This window comes from Thermothelomyces thermophilus, chromosome 1 (assembly GCF_000226095.1).
Source record: "Thermothelomyces thermophilus ATCC 42464 chromosome 1, complete sequence".
Lineage (NCBI taxonomy): Eukaryota > Fungi > Ascomycota > Sordariomycetes > Sordariales > Chaetomiaceae > Thermothelomyces > Thermothelomyces thermophilus.
In genome coordinates this window covers 10,294,055-10,311,597 of record NC_016472.1, presented here as the reverse complement: position 1 = coordinate 10,311,597, position 17,543 = coordinate 10,294,055, and the positions used below count along the sequence as shown (strand labels likewise).

Genomic DNA, 17,543 nt, shown 5'->3' with positions numbered 1-17,543 from the left:
AGCGCGGACACTGTGCAATTTAGGTGTCTGTAGGGCTGAGAAAGTTGAAGGTGAGTGGATGATTGTAGCTCTGCCATCGCGTGGTATGTGGGTTATCGTACGATTTTGATGTCAAAAGCCCTCGGTGGGACCACCTGGCCGGGTCGGCTTGGCCGCACCCGTGCTGTGGTCTGGGGAACGGCACCCAACCGAGATCGATCTTCCCTCCCGGGCCGTCGCGTCGCCGTCGTGGTGATGTCAAGGTTTACTGTAGTCGTTTCGAGTACATACCTCATAATACCTTCGCTACTATTAATTACACTGCACAGAACTACGAGAGAGCGTTCATCCCCATTTTTGGTCGCCGGAATATGCGAATGATCCCATGATCCGCCAGACATCCTCTTACTCCATCCAGAGGAAGCTCCGTTCCATCGAATCCCCTTTTGTCAGCACGGCAACTTGTGATTCATGGCTGACTGAACCGGGACAAACACGATGGTGCATACATATAGTTGCACAGATATATAAGTACCGGATATACTAGATCGGTGCCTTACACTTCCTTTCCCCAAGTGTGGGCTGGTTAAGGTAAGATACCTAATGTATGGAATGTGTTCGGATGTAAGGTACGTATAATACAACGTGGAAACCTTATAGTACAAGTACATACTCGTACACCGAATGTGGGCAAACCCGTTGCAACTTCTGGAAACGCACCGGACCAAGGCGGCAGATCTACCACAGTGTGGCGAACACTGAGATTGTAGCCGGAGCCCGCGGGCGCCAGTGGGGGCCATGGAGGCTCGGGGGAAATGAAGGTTGTCACCGGGCGGAAGGAAGCGGCCCCTGTCCCTCGATCGAGAAAATGCATTCGAACCTGAATCTTCCCTCGCGAGTTGAAGCGCTCCGGAATGAAATACACCTGTGCACTACCCGGTACGAGATACATGAATGCTTCATATGTACTCTGGATTTGCCGTATTTTGGAAAACCCTGCGTGCGGCGAGATCAATAACACGACAACCGCCTACTGTGCGCTGGATCTCGTCGCGCTCTGGTCGTGGATTGAATGTTGGGGATCTGCGGGTCTCAACCCGACCCTTGCGCATATCGGTACATATGTACTCCGTACGGATTATTTGTCGGTCGGCTGCCAGGGTGCCTTGCCTTCGGAAGGGCCCAACAATTGGGGATATCTGGCGGATGTCGAGCGCCACCCTCAACTCCCAACGGCGATCTTGCACTTGCCCTGCTCTGTTCTGTAAAGTTTTGCCTCAACTGACCTGAAAAAGTCCCGGTCCAGACTTGCTCCTTCAACGCGGAGGCATCGCAGCCAGAACTCTATCATTCTCTCGGGTGATAGCGGTGTTTTTCGGCGTTCTGCACTCGCTGTCGCCTGTTTTGGTCCGAACTTCCCCAGAGGTGCCCCGCTCGGCCAATCCTGGCGAGGGCCAAAAAAATGTCAAGGTTCGTCAGAAAATGGTTGAATAGGTTTCGGTTGTTGAGGCTTCCGTCCCGTCCCGCTTTTCCATCCCCACTCGCCATCCCAGATCAAGCTCAACCTTTGTCCTGATTTGAACACGTTCGTTCGAGGGAATAGAGGATAGCTGAAAAACTATCAGCGAGGGGACCCGCATGAGTAGAACTCAAACATGCAAAAGCAAGCTTGTCATAACCGTCCATGCCTTCGGACACCAGATGGCTCCCCCCATCCGCAGTGGAAGGTCAGCGGATGAGTGGACTTGGGTTTCCCGAGAGGCTTGGCGTTTCGTGGTCCGATCTTCAAAAACCTTTAAAGCACTGTGTAAGACTCGGGCTCCGTACACTACAATATGATAATGATCGAACCCCGACCCTTCTCCCGGGCACACTGTACCCCAAAATATGAATGTTCAGGCAAAAAGAAATGGTAGCACGGCGCGACTGTTCTTCCCCCATTTCTCCAGCTCCGGGACTAGAGTGTAGTTTCCCATTCGCACCGACAGACGCGAATGGGTGCGTCCGAATTACTGGAAGGAAAGTACCTACCTAGGTAGGTATCCGGCACCGACTCCCCCAAGCAGACCACTCCGATGATACTAGAAGGCGACTACGGAAGGGACGTACTCGTCTCACTACATATAGTATCCTGAAGGGGACTCCGCTGTCAAAAGATACGACGCACCTTACACGCGGAGGGAACCTTTCGTCTATTATTCCTTCCCGTGGTAAGTACACTACAACAAGGAGATAGGACATTCAGATGACGTGGCCCAGCGCAAGAGAACTGCTGGATAAGCTTAGAACCTGAATCCCGAGCCACTGAGCCAATACCACTGCGTGGTTCATGGTTGTGCTTTCCACTGTGAGGATACCTACTTGCACACTGTACCTTTCTGGACCCCGCCTGGCCCCACCTCAGGTCCCAAGGGTACAGATTCCCACCAGAAACTCCCAGATTGTCATTCATCTACCGTGCTGCCTTCCCTTCTACCCTGCGTGTGGTTTCCCTCCCACTCCTTCTCTCAAGATCAACTCCTTGCGTGGCCACGGGACCAACCTTCGCTTCTTGTACCGCTTTTTCTGCGGTCTGCCTGTTTTAATCGCCGATCGAGTCTTCGTCCCATTCCCTACAGATTCACCGGGCCATTGTTCACGCTGCCCAGCGTATCTCGACTCGAGGAAAGCATCTTTCAAGAAGCTTTGGCTGCGCTTGAAGGTTCTCCCTTCCCCGGAACCAAGATTTCGGACAGAGTGTGCTGATGGCCATCTGGAGTTCGGTCAGCATTTAGTATCGTGCTGGTGCTCCCAATATCGTTGTCGGCTAGTTTAAGTCGGGGAAACTGTCCGAACGCCCGAGTATCACACCCACCCTCGTGGTACACACAAAGAGGTGGAACTCGACCACAACCACACTTCTCATTCAAGTTCTTGTCAATCTGCACCAGGCGCAGTAATGGCGGAAACCAACGGTCAAGGGAGCGGCGTCAACGCTCCCCATACTAACGGCAGGGCAACGTACGCCGAACAGTATAATCTGCCCTCCCACTTCATCGGTGGGAATACACTTGAAAATGCCCCCCCGTCGAAAGTCAAAGACTTCGTAGCTAGCCACGGTGGTCACACGGTCATTACCAATGTACGTGTCCTGGAGGGAGAATTGGCTCCGAGATTTGGAACTTTGTTGGAGGGCATTCCTAACCATCGCTTTTTCTGCAGGTATTGATTGCCAACAACGGCATCGCCGCCGTCAAGGAGATCCGGTCGGTACGGAAATGGGCATACGAGACGTTTGGCGACGAACGGGCCATCAAGTTCACAGTGATGGCCACCCCAGAAGATCTTCAAGCAAACGCCGATTATATCCGCATGGCAGACCACTATGTCGAGGTTCCTGGCGGCACAAATAACCACAACTATGCCAACGTCGAGTTAATCGTCGACGTTGCGGAACGAATGGATGTCCATGCCGTTTGGGCAGGATGGTGGGCAGCAGGACATCACCCTTTCAGTCAGAGTTGCGTTAACGAGTGATGAACAGGGGCCACGCTTCCGAGAACCCAAAACTTCCCGAATCTCTTGCAGCATCACCCAAGAAGATTGTTTTCATTGGGCCCCCTGGCTCTGCAATGCGATCTCTTGGTGACAAGATTTCTTCGACCATTGTCGCACAACACGCCGATGTGCCATGCATTCCCTGGTCTGGCTCGGGTGTCAATGAGGTTCACATTGACGAGAAGGGCATTGTGACAGTTCCCGACGAGGTCTACCGCAGGGGTTGCGTGTCTTCGTGGCAAGAAGGTCTGGAGAAGGCCAGAGAGATCGGCTTTCCCGTTATGATCAAGGCTTCGGAAGGCGGTGGTGGCAAGGGTATCCGGAAAGTGATGGACGAAGAGAAGTTTGAAGAGCTCTACAAGGCAGCAGCCAGTGAAATTCCTGGCTCGCCCATCTTCATCATGAAGTTGGCGGACAGTGCCAGGCACTTGGAAGTACAGCTGCTCGCGGATCAATACGGCAACAACATTTCCCTGTTCGGACGAGACTGTTCGGTGCAGCGGAGACACCAGAAGATCATCGAGGAGGCGCCCGTCACGATTGCCAAGCCCGCTACCTTCAAAGCCATGGAGGAGGCCGCCGTCCGTCTCGGCAAACTCGTCGGCTACGTTTCCGCTGGCACTGTCGAGTATCTCTACTCGCATGCCGATGACAAGTTCTACTTCTTGGAACTCAACCCCCGGTTGCAAGTCGAGCATCCAACCACGGAAATGGTCAGCGGCGTCAACCTGCCGGCTGCCCAGCTCCAGATCGCCATGGGACTGCCCTTACACCGCATCCGGGACATTAGACTTCTGTACGGCGTGGACCCCAAGACGTCGACGGAGATCGACTTTGAGTTCAAGAACCCGGAGAGTGAAAAGACGCAGAGGCGTCCAACACCCAAGGGCCACACCACTGCTTGCCGTATCACTTCTGAAGACCCGGGCGAGGGCTTCAAGCCGTCAAACGGCGTGCTCCATGACTTGAACTTCCGTTCAAGCTCCAACGTGTGGGGTTATTTCTCGGTCGGCTCGGCTGGTGGAATCCACAGCTACTCGGACTCTCAGTTTGGGCATATTTTCGCCTATGGCGAGAACCGCGCTGCCTCGCGGAAGCACATGGTTGTCGCCTTGAAGGAGCTCAGTATCCGTGGCGATTTCCGGACTACGGTTGAGTATCTGATCAAGCTGCTCGAGACGGACGCCTTTGAGCAAAACACCATCACAACCGGCTGGCTCGATGAGCTGATTTCCAAGAAGCTCACCGCCGAGAGGCCCGACCCCATGCTCGCAGTTGTCTGCGGTGCTGTTACGAAAGCACACATCGCAAGCGAGGCATGCCTCGCTGAGTACCGCGCCGGTCTCGAAAAGGGGCAGGTCCCCGCCAAGGATATTCTCAAAACAGTTTTCCCCGTTGATTTCATCTATGAGGGCTCCCGGTATAAGTTCACCGTCACACGCTCGAGCTCTGACAGCTACCGTCTCTTCATCAACGGGTCCAAGTGCACCGTCGGCGTGCGTGCCCTCAGTGATGGCGGCCTCCTCATTCTCCTGAGTGGTCACAGTCACAACGTCTACTGGAAAGAGGAAGCGGCTGCCACACGCTTATCCGTCGACGGCAAGACGTGCCTGCTCGAGCAGGAGAACGACCCAACCCAGCTACGGTCCCCGTCGCCTGGTAAGCTGGTCAAGTACACGGTCGAAAACGGCGCCCATGTCCGGTCCGGTCAAACCTTCGCTGAGGTGGAGGTTATGAAGATGTACATGCCCCTTGTTGCTCAAGAGGACGGCATCGTGCAGTTTATCAAGCAGCCCGGCGTGACTCTCGAGGCCGGTGACATTCTCGGCATTCTTGCTCTTGACGACCCAAGTCGGGTCAAGCAGGCCCAGCCTTTCATGGGCCAGCTTCCGGACTACGGCACTCCAGTCGTGGTTGGCAACAAGCCCTCACAGCGATTCTCTCTCCAGTACAGCACGCTCAGGAATATCCTGTTGGGCTATGACAACCAGATCGTCATGCAGGACTCTTTGAGAGAGTTAATCGCAGTCCTTCGCGACCCGCAGTTGCCGTACAGCGAGTTTGCGGCTCAATTCTCGGCACTCCATGCCCGCATGCCCAACAAACTTGAGGCCCAGTTCACACAAGTTTTGGAGCGTGCTACGCAAAGGCACGCCGAGTTCCCTGCGCGGAATCTCATCAAGGCACTCCAAAAGTTCCTTGACGAGAACATCCAGTCACAGGCCGACGCCGAGCTGCTTAGATCCACCCTGGCGCCACTCACAGCAATTCTTGAAAGTTACGCGGACGGTCAGAAAGTTCGCGAACTCAACGTCATTGCAGATTTGCTGTCCCAGTACGCAGATGTGGAGCGTCTGTTCTCTGGTCGCCGGTTGCAGGATGAGGAGGTCATCTTGAAACTTCGGGATCAGCACAAGGACGACATTCAGAAGGTTGTTCAGACCGTCCTCTCCCATAGCAGAGTCGCCGCGAAAAACTCGTTGGTTCTGGCCATTCTCGAAGAGTATCGCCCGAACAAGCCCAATGTCGGCAATGTCGCAAAGACTCTCCGGCCTGTCCTGCGGAAGCTGGCTGAGCTTGAGTCTCGTCAAACAGCCAAAGTCTCGCTCAAGGCACGCGAGATTCTCATTCAGTGCGCTCTGCCGTCGCTCGAGGAAAGGACCGCCCAAATGGAGCATATTCTTCGCTCCTCTGTTGTGGAGTCCCGGTACGGTGAGACCGGTTGGGATCACCGCCAACCTAATCTGGAGATCATCAAAGAAGTTGTCGACTCCAAGTATACCGTGTTCGACGTGCTTACGCTTTTCTTCGCCCACGAGGATGCCTGGGTGTCTCTGGCTGCACTAGAGACATATGTTCGTCGGGCTTATCGTGCGTATGTTCTCAAGAAAATCGAGTACCATACCGACGACGACAAGACGCCTTCTTTCGTCTCCTGGGACTTTGCTCTTCGCAAGATTGGCCAGTCGGAATTCGGGTTGCCGATACAGTCGGCCGCTCCGTCAACTCCTGCGACGCCGATCGACCAGAACTTCTCCCGGATCAGCTCCATCAGCGACATGTCGTACCTGTCGCAGAGGGCACAGGAAGAACCGGTTCGGAAGGGCGTGATCATCGCTTGCAAGTATCTCGACGACGCCGAAGATCAGCTTTCGAGGGCTCTCAGCACTATTCCGATGGCGGGTGGACGCAAGAAGAGTCCAAACCCTCTGCTCGAGCTCAGCGACAAGCGTCGACCGGGACCGCCTGCACGCCTCGACAGCACGGATGAGCTCTCTGCTGTGGTCAATGTTGGAATTCAGGATGCCGAAGGCCGCAGCGACGACGAGACCTTGAAGGATATTCTGCCTCTGATCCAACAGTTCAAGGAAGAGCTCTTGGCCCGCCGTGTTCGCCGCGTCACCTTCATCTGCGGCCGGAAGGACGGTTCCTACCCCGGCTATTACACCTTCAGGGGTCCTAGCTACGTCGAAGACGACAGCATTCGTCACATCGAGCCGTCTCTCGCCTTCCAGCTTGAACTCGCCCGCCTGTCAAAGTTCAAGATCAAGCCGGTGTTCACCGAGAACAAGAACATCCACGTCTACGAGGGTATCGGCAAGGACGTTGAGACTGACCGGCGATTCTTTACCCGTGCCGTCATTCGACCAGGCAGACTGCGTGACGAGATCCCCACTGCTGAGTACCTGATCTCGGAGGCGGATCGTGTTATCAACGACATCTTCGACGCACTCGAGATCATTGGCACGAGTAACTCGGATCTCAACCATATGTTCCTCAACTTCAGCCCCATCTTCCAACTGCAACCCAAGGAGGTCGAGGAGTCGCTGCAGGGCTTCCTGGACCGGTTTGGTCCCCGTGGATGGCGCCTGCGCGTCGCGCAGGTTGAGATTCGCATCATCTGCACGGATCCAGTCACCAACACCCCGTATCCCCTGCGTGTCATCATCACCAACACCTCAGGATACGTCATCCAAGTAGAGATGTACGCGGAGCGTAAATCTGAGAAGGGCGAGTGGGTGTTTCACTCTATTGGCGGTACCACTAAGATTGGCTCGATGCACTTGCTCCCGGTCTCGACGCCCTACCCGACCAAGAACTGGTTGCAACCCAAGCGTTACAAGGCTCACCTCATGGGAACCCAATACGTCTACGATTTCCCGGAACTCTTCCGCCAGGCAATTCAGAACAGCTGGACAAATGCGGTCAAGGCGAATCCTGCGTTGGCGCCAAATCAACCCCCCACTGGTGAATGCATCGACTTCAACGAGCTCGTCTTGGACGATCAGGACAACTTGGCCGAGGTGTCCCGCGAGCCTGGTACTAACACTTGCGGTATGGTCGGCTGGTTGATCAACGCTCGTACGCCCGAATATCCCGCGGGACGTAAGTTCATTGTTGTGGCCAACGACATCACCTACAACATTGGCTCCTTCGGTCCCAAGGAGGACAATTTCTTCTTCAAGTGCACCGAGTTGGCTCGCAAGCTGGGCATCCCCCGAATTTACCTGTCGGCAAACTCTGGTGCCCGCCTTGGTCTCGCCAACGAGTTGATGCCTCATTTTCACGTCGCTTGGAATGATCCCGAGAAGCCCGAAGCCGGGTTCAAGTATCTCTACCTCAAGGATGAAGCCAAGCATAGGTTTGAGAATGAGGTCATCACAGAAGAAGTCACAGAAGACGGTGAGAAGCGGCACAAAATCGTCACTATCGTCGGCGCTGAGGATGGGTTGGGCGTCGAATGCTTGCGCGGGTCGGGTTTGATTGCGGGTGCCACAAGCAGGGCTTATAATGACATCTTCACCTGCACGCTCGTGACCTGCCGCTCTGTCGGTAAGTTTTATCTGGTTCTCTTGCTGTGCCGCACAAACTGACTTTTGATAGGTATCGGTGCGTACCTCGTACGTCTCGGCCAACGTGCTGTGCAGATCGAGGGCCAACCCATCATACTCACTGGTGCTCCCGCGCTCAACAATCTGCTCGGACGTGAGGTCTACACTTCCAACCTGCAGCTTGGCGGCACCCAAATCATGTATCGAAACGGTGTCTCTCATCTGACAGCCAATGACGATTTCGCCGGCGTCTCCAAGATCGTTGAATGGATGTCATTTGTCCCGGAGAAGCGAAATGCCCCGGTGCCGATCCTCCCTGGCGTCGATCACTGGGACCGAGACGTCGTCTACACGCCGCCTCAGAAGCAGCCTTACGATGTAAGGTGGATGATTGCTGGCAAGCAGGACGAGGATGGCTTCCAACCTGGCCTGTTTGACAAAGATTCATTCGTCGAAACGCTTGGCGGCTGGGCCCGCACTGTTGTGGTTGGCCGTGCCCGTCTCGGTGGTATCCCTATGGGCGTCATCGGCGTCGAGACCCGATCTGTCGACAACATCACCCCCGCCGACCCTGCCAATCCCGACTCGATTGAGCAGCTCACGATCGAGGCCGGTGGTGTCTGGTACCCCAACTCCGCGTTCAAGACGGCTCAAGCCATCAACGACTTCAACCACGGTGAGCAGCTGCCGCTCATGATTCTTGCCAACTGGCGCGGTTTCTCGGGTGGCCAGCGTGACATGTACAACGAGGTTCTCAAGTATGGCTCCTTCATTGTTGATGCCTTGGTCAAGTTTGAGCAACCCGTCTTCATCTACATTCCGCCCTTCGGTGAGCTTCGCGGTGGCTCGTGGGTCGTCGTAGATCCAACCATCAACCCCACCTTTATGGAGATGTATGCGGACGTGGAAGCCCGCGGTGGTGTTCTGGAGCCCGAGGGTATCATTGGCATCAAGTACCGAAAGGATAAGCAGCTCGAAACGATGGCCCGCCTTGATCCACTCTACTCCAGTCTCAAGAAGCAGATGGCCAAGGAGGGTCTATCCAAGGAGGAGACGGACAATCTCAAGAAGCAGATGACGGAGCGTGAACAGCAGCTCCTGCCCGTCTACGCCCAGATCAGCCTGCAATATGCCGACCTGCACGACCGCGCCGGACGCATGAAGGCGAAGGGTGTTATCCGGGAAGTGCTGGAGTGGCGCAATGCCCGACGCTTCTTCTACTGGCGCGTGCGCAGAAGACTTAATGAGGAATATATTCTCCGGCGCATCAAGAACCTCACCTTGGGCATCCACAGCAAGGGCGGTGCCACGTACTCTTCGGCATCAACCGAGACAGCGCGCGATCGTCACCTCGCCATGCTGCAGGCGTGGAGCGGAATTCCCGACTTTGCGAACAATGACAGAGAGGTGGCGGAGTGGTATGAGAAGAACCGAAAACTGGTACACGACAAGGTTGATGCGCTTAGGAGCGAGGCGATCGCGGCCGAGATGCGGGATCTCGTGCGCGCCGGCAGCAACAACGAGGCTACCGAGAGCGCTGCTTGGAGGGGCGTGCGCGACATGCTACGCGTGATGCCCGTAGAGGAGAGGGACAGGATTCTCGACTATTTGAAGCAGGTTTAAGCGAGATCGGTGTATACAGCGGATTGTTAGAGCGAGTGATCAGTGATGGCTGGTGGGCTGTTTGTTTGATGAAAGATATGGGTTACGTATGTGATCAGCGAGTATTTATTGTTCCTTCTCATTTCGTTGCTTGTCTGTCTTTGAGTGAACATCCAGCGATGGCTCCTGATTAGCATTGAGCTGAGTGGTGATGATTTTGATCGGTGATAAAGATATATTCTAGGAAAATCGGCCGTTTTGCAAGGCGTAATAATTACGCTAGGGTTAAGTACAACTTGGATTCATGCCATTGGTCCTCTTGTGATAACGATAATTCAGGTACATGACTGAATGATAAGTAGGTTGTCATCTACTTGGGCAGCGAGTGACTGGTGGCTGGCGTCATGTCGGAATGCTCCTAATGACGGTCAACTTTGTATAACTCTGATGACTTTGGATATGTGATGTACAAGTGTAGATATAACAAAATGATTGACGGACCTGTAACGGGAACATTAGGAGTTCGAACTTGTGATAGGTGAGTTTGCCTGGCTTGGAACGAGGTTGCGATTATATCGGAGAAAGTATAACTCCCCTCGGAACCACTTCCTGAGGCTGATAGGTTCTAGAGTTGAAGTACACCCACACTGGATGTAGAAATCCTCTGCTCGAACGGGCCGACGGATGGTATCAACGGTCACGACAAAGGTAGAGGCCTCTGCTAGTGTTAAGAAGGCCAGCACCATCACACCGGCCATCGAAGCCAAGTTGGATCTGAGTTCAGAAGATCATCAGCGATAAATATCAAAAAGGCAAGCTATCAGCCATCATACTGGACACAAACGATCTCCGGGTTTCAATATTGATTCGACTACGGGGGGGCTAAGAGAAGCGGTTGTTACACCCTTCACGAGCCGGGAATTCTTTCGTCCCAATATGTCTAGCGCGGCTATTGACATCTTCGTATGATGGCGCTTGTAAGATAGAACAAAGATGCAGAAATAGCCTGTGATATATGAGCATTGTCTTTGACTAGAGTTATCTATTATGAATGTACGAAATGTCGCCTCCTAGCAAGACGACAAGACACTCAGTAGTTAGGTAAAGCCTCAATAATGGTAGAGATTTAGGACATTGAAGGGCCTAGTAGGGTTAACGAGAAGATGTTTAAGGACGTTCCAGCTATCCAGAAAAGAGTTAAATAGGAACTCTGGATGAGCTGCGGAACCTAGAGTAATCAGATGATGGAAGGCGATGTACCTTACTGAGGCCGACAGCTTCTCCAAGCCAAAAGAATAATAATAGCTCGAGGGACAAATGAAGCACACAACAGCAGGCGGTGACCAATCTCGGTCAAAGCCTCACTACCAACCCGCCCTATTTTTTCGCCCAAGAATGTACATGTTCCTCGGCCATTGCTCCGACTGGAAACTCCGAGTCCGTTTCTCAGCCCGACGATGCGTTGATTTCCTGAGCCCCCTTCATTTTTCATGTCTTCCCTATCCAGGTCGAGCATGCAATTAAGTGCTTCAGGATGGAGAAACTGGCTCGGGACCTCTGATGAAAAGCATGTCCCTGATCTAGTCACTACCTAATTATGGCTGTACCAGTTATCTCGTTGTGCCTCGGCTGACGCATTCTAGGATGTTGCTCGACGGCCTCTTCGCAGACTTGACGGTCAAGTGCTGCGACGCCTCATGGAAGCTGCACAAGAACATTCTCTGCACACGCAGCTCTTTGATAATTATTTCTGAGAAGGCGCTCGCCGGATGTGTTGAAGGAACAAAGACGAGTGTCGTCAATTCAAGACTTTGATCCAGAGCCGACCAGTCCAGTTCTGCACTGTCTCTCCCCTCGCACCGGAGGTATTGATTACGCTAGAGTTTGATGTTCCCTTACTGATCGTTCAGGTCGGCCATGTCCAGCAACGCGAAGGACTGTGAGGTGGATATGATTATGGCTTAGAAGAGTGAATGCGCTGACCTTCTTTGCTAAGTCGGACCCCCCATATACCGACCACCCCCATTTTCCGACCGCTTGGCAAACCTTGGCACCTACAACTACCCATCTTCTTCAACTACATATATTACAGACCTGTTTAACCAACTACAATACAGGAAGCCGTTGATTCTATACTTTCTAAGCCACTCTCTTCGGCAGTAGGGTCCTCTATACGGCCGGCTTCCATCTAGGCCTAGTAGATCTATTTAATCATCGTAAACTGCTCGTTTAGATCCACTATTACCCTCTTCCTCTTCGATGGCCGGGCTGCTTCTAACTATACCTTTAGAGCTTTATTTTCCTATTATAACTAAGCTAACTTAAAGTCCTTCTAGTCGAAAGCTTTCTTAACCTTCCTAAATAGGAGCCTATATATAGAGGGGTACTAAGTCTTAGTAGATAGGTTAGTTAGCTGACTATATAAGTCTAACTTCCTCTATAGTATACTAAAAATTAGGTTAATGGCTCCTTTTGAAGGCTAGGAGTATTAAATGGGTTCTAGAGTCTATATAGAAGCTAGCTATTTGTTAGGATTAGTTAGGTTATTCGAATTTTCTAATAGAAGTCTACTTATTAGGGATTTTACTATATTAACTAGCTATAACCTAGATACCTTCTATCTTACCTTGATATTCTAGGCTATAATAGCCTCTTTCTAAGCCTTGACGATATACCTAATTATTATCTATTTACCTAAGACAGATAATTCTACCTAGGATATTATATTATCAAAGAGCTTCTAATAAGTATACTTTAGGGGGGAAAAGACTAATAGATCTAATGGCTAGAGGATATAAGAGGTATATAAAGGTAAAAAGAGTAACTAGATATTATTCTTATAATATAGCTATATAAAGTCGTTAGTTATATAGCTATTATAGTTATCTAATATTAGAAGTTATTACTAAGAACTATCCTCTAGCTAACTAAAAGGAATAAAGACTTTTTAGAGCTATTTAACTATAATAGTTCGATTAGTCTAGCCTATCTCTATTACTATAAACCTCTAGTCCTTTAGTTTTATCTCATTAATAGGAAACTACTATTATTAAAGACTCTTACCCTTAAAGATAATGATTAGGGGGAGGGATATCCCTATTATGGAGATATACTTAAGGAATAAAGTCTAGGTATATAAACTAGGAGCTTTATATTAAATTATATATATTTAGGCACTTCTAACTACTAGACCGTTAGTTCCTTGCCTTTCTATAATACTATATTTATCTATATTTTAATAGTTAGCTAGTAAGATACCTTTAATAGCTAGGATATTCAGTTATAGCTACTAACTATATATAACTAAGTTAGTAACGCCATTAATATAGATTAAATCTATCTTATAGGCTTATTAGGTTCTAAGAATAGGGTTCCTACGAAGAAACCAAGCTAACTAGCCTTTTCTAATTATTATATAGCTTACTCCTTATACCTAGAGAATATAGCTAGCAAACTCCCTAATTTATATATACGTTAGTAGGATACCTAGGGTAGCCTAGATCAAAACCTACTTGGTAAGTCGTTCTTCTTATACCTAGCTAAGAGATTACCATGGTTTAGAAGTAATTAAATATGGTTAAGAGCTATAGAGGCGGTTATAGAAAGTTATCCTTAGAATACCGAATTCCTTGTAGATACTTCGTTATAACCGAATACCCTGTTAGTATTATATAATCGTATCCTGTAAATCCTGCTTAGTATAAGCCATTGTAAGCTAACGAATATATATTCAAAAGATAAGCTTGTTTAGTATGGAATTGGTAGAGTTATGGTAAGTTGAAGTGGTTAGGTTGAGGAAGCAGTGTAGGTTTGCCAAGCGGTCGGAAAATGGGGGTGGTCGGTATATGGGGGGTCCGACTTACTCTACGACATCCGCTCCCTGCCCGACAAGAAAAAGAACCACCATAGTTATCTGCTACAAACCCTACACCGTGGCTAACAACGTCGCCGTCTCCAAGATAACCAAGATCACACCGGTCGACAGCCCGGCCCCCACGCATGGGGAGACACCCGGCTCGACTTTTCCGGGCTAGAGAGGCGGCGAGAAAGCGGGGAAACAGGAAAAGAAGACGAGGGAAGGTGTTCAGATAGAACACGATTTTACTTTAACTCCCAACACGGACGATGGTGCCGATCGGTGCTGCGAATTGCTTAGCTCGCTCTCTTCTCCGTACACTTCCAACACCGAAGCGATCCTTCCCACGGCTTTGGAAAGAGGCGCACCTATCATAACCGTCGATCTCCGCGCTAGTACTCTCTGTAGGCGTCCTACCGTGACTCCAAGCGGGCCCTCTCCAGCCCGGACTCCCCGCCACGTGACGGATTAAAGCTTCCCCACCAATGAGCAGATGGAGGATTCGCTGCCACCGCAGGATTCACAACGTGCTGTGGTATCATGAAGACTCGGGAGGAGCGTACGGATTAATTAGGCTTCCTTGGTTCCCAGCAACCCCACCAAACTCGACCTAATAATTTAGCCTGTATTATGACAGCCCGAGGAACTCGTGGCCGTGGTTGGAAAATGCGAAATAGACCGAGGGGGTGAATGCACACCTAGGTATATATATGTACTGCACATACATACAACGTCGTAGTGTTTTAAGCAGGCACCACGTACCTGGAGATGGCTTGTCGCAGTTACACACTAGAGCATAGCGCTGTGCCATCATGTGGTTTTCCAATGGTCTCACCAATGCCTGTGGGCTCGCCTTCCTAGGCGCGCTGCTGCTGTCCGTAGTAGACGCGAAGCCAATGCCAAAGGAAGGGGGACGCGACAGAATCAGCATCAACACCGGCTGGCGCTTCTACCGGAGCGAGTACAACACCGACAAGCTGGCCTACGACCTGAGCCGCAACGACTACGCGAACCGCACAGATTTGACCGTCTTGAAACCGTGGATTCTGCCCTCGGCTAATGACTTCATCGCAGACCCGGCCGCACGACACCGGCGCCCTTCCGGCGAGCCAACCATCGGCATCCCCTTTGTGCGGTCGAGCTACGACGACACCGAGTGGGAGACCGTCGACCTGCCACACGACTGGGCCATCAAGGGTCCATTCTACGTCGGGGACAATGTTCCCGTCGGCGGCGGCATGGGCCGCTTGCCCGTCCACGGCATCGGTTGGTACCGCCGAAAGGTGGAAATGACCAAGGCCGACGAGGGCAGGTCCATCTACCTCGACATCGACGGAGCCATGTCGTACTCGATCGTCTGGCTCAACGGCCACCTCGTCGGGGGATGGCCCTACGGATACTCTTCCTACCGTCTCGACCTGACGCCTTACCTCAAGCTCGGCGACGACAATCTGTTGGCCATCCGCGTCGACAATCCAGGGAACTCATCGCGCTGGTACCCCGGCGGAGGCATTTACCGCAATGCTTGGCTCACCAAGACAAGCCCGACACACGTTGGGCAGTGGGGCACCTTTATCACATCGAGGAGCGTGTCCAAATCGTCCGCGGTCCTCGACCTCGCCGTCCAGGTCGAGAACGCTGGAGAGACCTCTCAGAAGCTGAGCGTGGTGACAGATGTGTATATCCTAGACTCGGCGACCGGGGAGGCCCGTACGAAGGTGGCCTCGTTCCCGCGCCAGACCATCACCGTCGCGGCGGGCCACAAGGTCTCGGTGAATGCTTCGACCACTGTCAAGAAGCCAGCACTGTGGGGTCCACCGCCCTCGCAGTCGCCGAATATGCATGTTGCTGTAACGCGTTTATATAACCGCAACAACGACATCGTTGACACGTACTTGACCGACTTTGGCATCCGCTCGGTCGTCTATGACGCCGATCATGGCTTGCTGGTTAACGGCGAGCGGATCCGGATCCAGGGCGTGAACGGCCACCACGATCTCGGCGCGCTCGGGGCCGCCTTCAACGTGCGCGCGGCCGAACGCCAGCTCGAAGTGCTCCAGGAACTAGGCTGCAACGCTCTCCGTGTTTCCCACAACCCCCCTGCTCCCGAACTGCTGGATCTGGCAGATAGGATGGGCATCCTGATCTATGACGAGGCGTTCGACGGCTGGCAGCTGTCCAAGAACCCGAACGACTTCCACCTTATCTTCGACGATTGGTCCGAGGCCGACCTTCGCGCCATGGTGCGCCGCGACCGTAACCACCCGTCTGTCATCATCTGGAGCATTGGCAACGAGGTCGGGGAGCAGACCACGGGCGACAGCGGCGCTGCCGTGGCCAGGCGGCTACGCCAGATCGTCCGCTCCGAGGACGAGACGCGCCCCGTAACGGCGTCCATGAACGCGGCCCGGCCGAACATGCCCTTCCCGGGGGAGCTCGACCTGATCAGCCTCAACTACCAAGGCGAGGGCATCCGTGATACGGGCCCGTACGCCGGTCTGCCGGGCATCAGTACGCCGCCGCTCTACCTCCCCTTCCACGACGCCTTCCCGGACAAGTTGATCGTCAGCAGCGAGACGGCGGCAACCGTAAGCACCCGCGGGACCTACTTCTTCCCCATCACCAACTGGACGAGCGCCCCCGCGAACTACACGGTCGGGAGCGGCGGCAACGACACGCTGCTCCAGGTGAGCGATTACGGCCTGTATACGGCCCCGTTTGGCTCGTCGCCCGACAAGGTATTCGTGGCGCAGGACAACGCGTCCTTTGTGTCCGGGGAGTTTGTCTGGTCCGGCTGGGACTACATCGGCGAGCCCACGCCGTACTACGCGGCGCGGAGCTCGTACTTTGGCATCATCGACCTGGCCGGGTTCAAGAAGGACCGCTTCTACCAGTACCAGGCCCGCTGGCGGCCAGACCACCCCGTCGCCCACATCCTGCCGCACTGGACCTGGGGGGCCGACCGCGTCGGCGAAGTCACGCCCGTCCACGTCTTCTCCAACGGCGACCAGGCCGAGCTGTGGGTCAACGGCAAGTCGCAGGGCCGTCTGCGGCGCGAGTCCGAGTCCGTCTACCGCTTCCGCTGGGACAACGTCACCTACCAGCCCGGCGAGGTGCGCGTTGTCACGTACAGGAACGGCAAGCAGTGGGCCAGCGATAGGGTGGTGACGGCGGGAGTGCCCGTGGCCCTTCGCCTGAGAGCGGACCGGTCCGCGATCGCGGGCGACGGGCTTGACCTGTCATTCTTGACGGCCACGGTGGTGGACAGCAAGGGCAATGTGGTGCCGCAGGCGGATAACGAGATTACCTTCACCGTGTCGGGTCGCGGCGGTGGCGAGATCGTGGCGACGGATAACGGCGACCCCCGGGATTTCACATCATTTGCGTCCAGGACGCGCAAGGCCTTTAGCGGGCTTGCCTTGGGGATTGTGCGTGCCAACCGGAAGGGAGATATCACGGTCACGGCTAGCGCGCCCGGCCTTGCCCGCGCCGTGGTCAAGTTGACGGCAAATTGAGGAGAAGAAGACAAAGTCGCAAAGGAAAGTCCTAGAGAGGCAGGGGTAAAGGGTTGCAGGACGCGTGATCCGTTTGCCCCGCGGCTTCCCGTCGAGGCAAAACCCTAGAGAAAATCTGCATCGTAATTGAGAGTAGGCGCGACCATTACAACAGCCCTAGAGTAGACAAGGCTTCAAGTCGGACCTTAGTTGAACCAAACAAAAAGTCTAATGTAGAAGATG

At 53.1% G+C, this 17,543-nt stretch overlaps 2 protein-coding genes across 2 annotated transcripts; both read left to right on the top strand.

Moving 5' to 3' along the window:
- The first annotated feature begins 2,777 nt into the window (after nucleotides 1–2,777).
- Nucleotides 2,778–10,162, top strand: MYCTH_2299715 (uncharacterized protein). The gene is made up of 4 exons (XM_003660846.1): nucleotides 2,778–3,100; nucleotides 3,181–3,446; nucleotides 3,503–8,349; nucleotides 8,401–10,162. The coding sequence occupies exons 1-4, from the start codon at nucleotides 2,918–2,920 to the stop codon at nucleotides 9,969–9,971; spliced, it is 6,867 nt and encodes a 2,288-aa protein (XP_003660894.1). The 5' UTR covers nucleotides 2,778–2,917; the 3' UTR covers nucleotides 9,972–10,162.
- Nucleotides 10,163–14,618: 4,456 nt separating this feature from the next.
- Nucleotides 14,619–17,321, top strand: MYCTH_40111 (glycoside hydrolase family 2 protein; the record flags this gene model as incomplete). Its single annotated transcript, XM_003660845.1, has 1 exon — nucleotides 14,619–17,321. One exon carries the CDS (start codon nucleotides 14,619–14,621, stop codon nucleotides 17,319–17,321), a length of 2,703 nt encoding a protein of 900 aa, XP_003660893.1.
- Between the last annotated feature and the right edge of the window lie 222 nt (nucleotides 17,322–17,543).